At 47.9% G+C, this 6,631-nt stretch overlaps 1 protein-coding gene across 3 annotated transcripts in view; it reads left to right on the forward strand.

The window, feature by feature from the left end:
- Window positions 1–5,125, forward strand: part of WDTC1 (WD and tetratricopeptide repeats 1) — a 61,356-nt gene extending 56,231 nt beyond the window's left edge. For all 3 annotated transcript variants that reach the window (XM_075908836.1, XM_075908834.1, XM_075908835.1), the window contains 2 exons: window positions 578–770; window positions 2,009–5,125. In XM_075908836.1, coding sequence (XP_075764951.1) covers window positions 578–770; window positions 2,009–2,206 — 391 coding nt within the window. In that variant the 3' untranslated portion in view covers window positions 2,207–5,125. The remainder of the gene's footprint in view (window positions 1–577; window positions 771–2,008) is intronic.
- The last annotated feature ends 1,506 nt before the right edge of the window (window positions 5,126–6,631 follow it).

Raw genomic sequence — 6,631 nt, forward strand, 5'->3', positions numbered from 1 at the left:
TCTGTGGGTTTTTTGACTGCTGAAGTGTCACTCCTCCTCCATGCATTAGTGGCTAAATAGTAGCTCAGCACAGAGATGGGACTGCTCATCACAACTTTTCAGTGCTCCAGCTCTTAGTGCCTAGCCATGTGAGTTCCAAGGATGGGAGAAATGACAAACTAAGGTTGTCCCCATTTAGAAACGTCCCTTTCCTTGCGGTGCTGGGACAGTGTTCTCTGACGCTGGAGGTGCTGGAGACCCATCTGGTTTTCTTGCTCTGGACTGTGCTGATGAGTCTTTAAGTGACTGGTGAAACCCATGTGCAAGAGTTTTCACACTAGCCAATTCCCTGAGCCTGTCCTTGCATGTTGGTGTGAATAAGGCTAACCCAGGCAGTGGTGGCTAACTGACCTCTCTGCCTAATGGACTTATCTGCTCCCACCTTTATCCTTCACACCCCTTGGAACAGCCGCCTGTTCCATGAATGTGAATCTTTGCAGTGTACAGAGCCTTCCTCCACCCTTTTCTTCTAGGCCTGATGCTGTCTCCTATAACTATCCTGTGATTTCAGCGGAACCCTTTGTTCTTTCCTTCCTAGCAATGCGCAGTACATAGTCAGCGGCTCCGACGATGGCTCTTTCTTCATCTGGGAGAAAGAAACTACCAACCTGGTGCGGGTGCTGCAGGGGGATGAGTCTATTGTGAACTGTCTCCAACCCCATCCAAGTTACTGCTTCCTGGCCACCAGCGGCATTGACCCAGTTGTACGGCTCTGGAATCCCAGGCCTGAGGTAAGAGCAGCAACAGAGCATCTATAAAGAGGCAGGATGAGGGGGTTTAGGACTCCATGCTGGAAGCCATTGTCCTGGGGCAGGCGAAAGATAAAGACTGATTACTGGGTATGGGATAGTTGGATGGATTTGGAGTGAGACTTGTGGCTTTTATTCTGGCTTTCCCATTTCACTCTGTGCCTGCCTCACTGTTCCAGTTTGCAGAAGGGAGAAGGACACTTGCAATTCAGTAATACTCTGAGAACAAATCTTGTGCATAGCAAAGTAGTGCAGGCAAACCCAGGGAGAACCAGCTTTGCACTTCTTGCCAAAACACTTGTTTTCCAGTGAGCTCCAGGTTAGGCTGTGGACAGGCTTTTCTGAACTAGGCCAGGTATGGCTGATCCAGGAAGATGCTAAGATTTTGGGATGTTGGGGGGCAAGGGTGGCAAAACTGAGCAGGAAAGGCCTGGTGTTATAGGAAGGCTTGGAGCAGAGGAAAGATGTCTTGGTGAGGCTGAGGTCTAACTAGATCCAGGGGTAGCATAGTACAGGCTCTGCTCTCCAAGGTTTCCTGCCTTCTTTTCACTGGACTTCGCCAGTGTTCCTCCCCTGGCCTGGAATGAGTCTCTTGCTTTTTCAGCACTCGTGGGTTGGCTTTTTAAAAACCCAAGTCTCCCGTTTTTAATGTGTCCAAAGGTAGGATGTTAGGGAATTAAAAAGGAGAATTGTCGAGGAGAGGAAGGGCACTTGTCACAGTCGGCACCTCAGCCTTTGCTTTTCTCCTTCTCCGCCCCATCTCAGAAACCCCTGCTGCAGCTCTGTGCTGCAGTATCCCGTAGCATCTTGCCTGAGCTGTGAATTTGATGCCCCAGCTGGCACAGCCCAGTTAGTGGGCCAGCAAGATGAAGCACAGGCAGCTGGGCAAAGAAATGTTTAAGGATGGCCAGCAGCAGGGCTATTGAGCCATTCTATCCAACCCCTACTGAAATCCTAGTTCAATATAGTCCCTGCCCCGTCTCTCCCTCTCCTTCCCCCCAACATGTGCATCAGACTGTTGGGCTTGTCATGTGAACATATACCCACTAGGGAGTGGACCAGTTCGCCAGTCTGTGTCACTACATGACTTTCACCCTGTATTCAGTCCAGGAGACCTGACCTTAAAGTTTCAGAAGGGAGTGGTAGAGATGAGCAAAAATCAGTCCTAGTGTTGCCTCGTGCACCTGCCCTCCCCAAGCTGTCTCCTTTCTTGTTTGCAGACGGAAACCCTCAATGGGCGTGTAGTGGAAGACATGGAAGGTGCTTCCCAAGCTAACCAGAGACGAATGAACGCAGACCCCCTGGAGGTGATGTTGCTGAACATGGGCTACCGTATCACAGGACTGACCAGTGGGGGGGCTGGAGGCTCAGACGATGAAGACAGCTCAGAGGGGCAAGTCCAGTGCCGGCCCAGCTAAAGCAGAACTGCTTGTCCTTCCTGTAATTGTTTTGTTGAAGGGGAACCTGACTTCCTTGGTTCTAACCTTTCTCTGAATGCACTGTTTCACACTATGCACAGAGTAGGACAAGCTGGCAGGGGCAGGAGCGGCCTTCCCATCAAACCACCGCCACCACCTCTCCCTCTCCTCCCCGTCACACTACTGAGCAGCATGGCAATGCAGTCTGGGTTTGGCCTTTAGTGGAATTTAGTCCCTGCAGGGATTTTGAGTTGTCTGTGAGCAGTATAACCTGGTGACCTTCTCCAGTGTGAGCTGGAAGAAGGGGCAGTGGCTACATTCATGCGTTTGCAGAGGATTCTTAACATCCTAAATAAAATGTAAAACTAGGGCAGGGATTATGGAATGACTTTACTGCAGTTATCTTGATCCCTGAAGCTTGGCTTAGCTACTCTACCACCAGTCCGGGGTCCTTGGTCTTTGGCTGTTGGTCATAATGAAAAAATCTGTGTGGCCAACTAGTGTTCAACTGATCGCCACCTGTTAACGTATGGCCCTGGAAGGGGCTGTGTTTGCGTTTGCAATAGGTGGTGGCCAATCCATATCTCTGGGCATCTACCTTAGCTGATGAGTGAAAGGATACATTGAGTACATGCATTTGGGAGAGGGGGCAACCTGCCCTCCCAGCTCTAATATCCATTATTGTTCTCTTGGCTTGTGAACGCAGAGAGTAGAGAAAACAGGAGCGGGAGGATATTGGTCTGGGGTATGAGGCTTTGATGACTGCTGTGAGCAAAGCTACCAAGGAAAGTGGCTAATAGCCCTCTTCCAAGGCTTCCATCTCCTTCACCCAGAAGGCTTTCTAGAGCCATTTACCTTTTTCTCCTAGCACCCGTGCTCTGGTGTTGGGAATGCTGCTGTCGTGCACTATTGCATCTGGAGTTGGAGCTTCTAGAAGGTGAATTTTTTTTTAGTGCAGCTAGCTTCTCAGAATCTCCACTACTGGCCACAGCTGAGGTGACCGCTCCCTGCCTCATCCCCAGGTGACCTCTCTCCTGTGCAACAAGCAGAGAGGAACGGTGGGCCAGTGATCCTCTCAGGAGCTCTCCTGGCTTTCCCCCACATTTTCCTTGCTCTGTGTCTGCAAGGGCAGGCCTGGTGCTTCATACCTTTAGAACACAGCACTGTATTTCCCACTCTTTTCCCCCAGGTAACTTGCAGCCCTGTGTCCCCTCTTGCCCTTACCAAACAGGTAATATCAAATTGATCTTACACGACTGTTTTTTATGACTATCAACTAAAACCAAAGAGCCCCTGGAGATTTTGCTACTTTCTTGCACTCTTTACCTTTTGCTGCTAAGGGTCTAAATACGCTACCATTGGTCCAGGAGTGTGGGGGTTGTGTCTGGGCACATCAGGGCCCACATCATGGAATCTCTGATCTTCCTGTACCTGTTGTGGAAGAGTGAGCGGCCCCTCCTTCCTCTCTGGCTGCCATGCATTGAAGGCAGGAATGGCTGGGTGTTGGTTGATCAATGTGACTAGCTTTCCTCCTACCACCTCAGCGCACTTTTTACCTGCTTTTCTGTACAACTAGCATGAGCCAACTGTGACCTAAAGGTTTGTGGTCTATCCCATGGTCTGCCCCCTTTATAGTGTAGGATGTACCCTGCAGCGTTTAGTGGGCCCCCAGCAGGCAGTGCTCCATCTTGCACCTGCTGTAATGAAGGTGGAGCTAGCTGGGACCATGTCATCTCTGCCTTTAAGGCAAAAAGCAGGTAATGTCTGCTCCATCTTACACAAGGGAGGCACAGCCCTGATGTTCTCTAGGTCACTGGGAAGACTGAGTGTCCTTGTACTCCTAAGAGCCTCAGGGGACTAGGACAGAGGGTTGTCAAGTAAACATAACCTCAGATTTTCTTCAATCCAGACAGGACTTTCTGGGGACAGGCCATCAGTTGGTGGAGGAGGGGGCTTATGCCTTTCCTGTTCTTGCCTGCGTGGGTTTTTTTAACCTACCACCAATGTGGTAAACCTGACTCTTAACACAGTTGTGACCGTTCAGTTGTATACAGGCTACTCCCAACAGCAGTGTGCCGATATTCCCAGGTGCTCAATGTTAAAAACCCCGGGGCAGCAGAAAATGGCTTACTGGTTTGGTTTTTTAAGTGGCCTTTCTTTTTTTTGCCTAAAATATTCATATAGACTCATCTATCTTCTCCCTCTCCTTAAACTTTGCAGGCTTTCACTAAATACATCTTTCAACTTTTTTTAATTTTTTTTAAATTCTAATCTATTGAGATTGGAAACTCTGAAGACAACAGAACCACATGCTCTCCTGGGGTTTCTCTTTCCATTCAGTGTATGCCATGGCAGCTGGCTTTTCCAAGCACCGGTGTAGCTCTTCTACCTGCCATCTGCAGTGTGAAAGCAACAAGACTTCCTGCTTCTGCAGTTGATAGCTTTTTTTAATGGCTGCTTTGATTAAAAAGAAAAAAATAATAGTGGGGTTGAAGGGAGGAGTCCTAGCCACACCTCCTCATTTTGAACAGATTCCATATTTATTGGTGAAGGAAAAACATCCTGGGAGAAGAGATGTTGCTTTTATTTACCTTTGCTATTTTCTTCTACCCTTCTTGAAAAGAAGTCCCTCCCTTTTTTGGTTAACTCTTTCTAACTGAGGATAGGCAGAGATTGCTCCTTTTATTTTTGTATTTTTTAGCAATGGGAATCTCCTTAGACACTCTAAGATGTCTTTGCAATATGCAAAGGAAACTGCTCATAGCTTTTTAAATATTAGAGATGACAGTCTGCCAACCTCTGCCCCTGCAGTTCTAGAGATAACATGCAGGCCTTCCTGTCCTCATTAACAGGAACAGACTGTCTGTTTCTCTGGTCCCTGGAAGAGAAAGGGTTAAGCAATTAAACATTTTTGTTCTAGTTCTTTTTGGTGTCATTTGTTCACGGGATTGTGCTGCCCTTGTTTTTTTCCGCCTATACCATTGCCTGTGTTTGGCGGGGAGGGGGAGAGAAACAGCTGACTTGAGGATAACTATTAAATAAACACATTAGGCAGGCTCCTGCCATCTTAGGGGAGGGTATAACAGAAGTTTTTCTAAGATAGCCAGTAGTGACTATCGTCAGTAGTCCTCAATGGATGAAGAATAGGGATGTGAAGGAGTAACTGGCTCCCCAGGAGTAGCCCCACGGGCACAGGGCTGCTCCAGCTGAGCTGGAACGTTCCCCCGCCTGGGATCCTGCTTAGTTAGTTAACAAGGTAACCTAACGTTTAACCATTTAACTGAGTAACTGGTGTTTTACATTCCTAATGTAGAACTGACTGCTACTGTGGAGTGGGAGGCGCCGTTGCTGTCCTGCAGAGTGGGAGTTGTGCCTCACCTTGGGCACAAAATGGGAACAGAAACCTCCTGCCTAACTTTATCTCCAGAAATTCTGACAAAAATATCCTGGGGCTTCAGCTGTATGGGCTACACAGGACATTTAGTGGAGGGGACTAACTGGCCTGCTGGTGAGATTGCCCTGTGGAAGGATGTGTGATTGTTTTAACCTAGTTATGTCTTCTAAAGAGACATGCTAGCTTGAGGGAAAGGGAAGCTCATGTCTTGTGCCAAATTCAAAGGTAGGTGGGAGGGCCCCACTCTGGGGCAGGGCGGCGAAGATGGTGAAGGAATTGAACTGTTACTTCTGCCAGGGGAGGAAATGGAACTCTTGGAAATTCTTCTTCAGTGGCCCCCTGTGTCTGAAGGAATGAGCTCAACTGCTCCAGGTGCTGGGAGGTGTCTGCTTCACTCCTTCCTCAGCAACTGAGCTGGCTTTGCTTTCTGGTACTGGAAGCACCCTGTAAAAGCAGATTTGCCACCTTGAGATTATCTGTAGGGGAGTTTTTAAACTATAGGACTGGGGAAAGCTGACAGGTGTGGCGGAGCACATGGATCCGACAGAGACATCTCTTAGGGGAGGGTCTATTAATAGAGATTCTCTGTTCTAGTATGGAGGAGAGGATGGAAGAGGATAAAATATGCGTAAGATCAGATGAGAAACAATCAAAAAAGAGTGCCATTCAATCTCATCAGGAAATGGCAGACAGCTAAATAGTGACAAATTTTTGAAGTGCTTGTATACAAATGCTAGAAGTCTAAAAAGATGGGTGAACGAAAGTGCTTCATATTGAAGGAGGATATTGATATAAGCATCGCAGAATTTGATGGAAGGAGAACAGTCAATGGGACCCAGTCATACCAGGGTATAAAATATATCAGACACACAGAACAGGTCATGCTGCGGGGGGAGTGGCACTATACGTGTAAGAAAATGTAGAATCAAATGAAGTAATCTTAAATGAACCATAAGGTTCCATAGAATCTCTATGGGTAGAAATTCTGTGGTCTGATATGGCAGTAGGGCTATATTACAACCACCTGACCA

Source organism: Pelodiscus sinensis, chromosome 25, assembly GCF_049634645.1.
Source record: "Pelodiscus sinensis isolate JC-2024 chromosome 25, ASM4963464v1, whole genome shotgun sequence".
Lineage (NCBI taxonomy): Eukaryota > Metazoa > Chordata > Testudines > Trionychidae > Pelodiscus > Pelodiscus sinensis.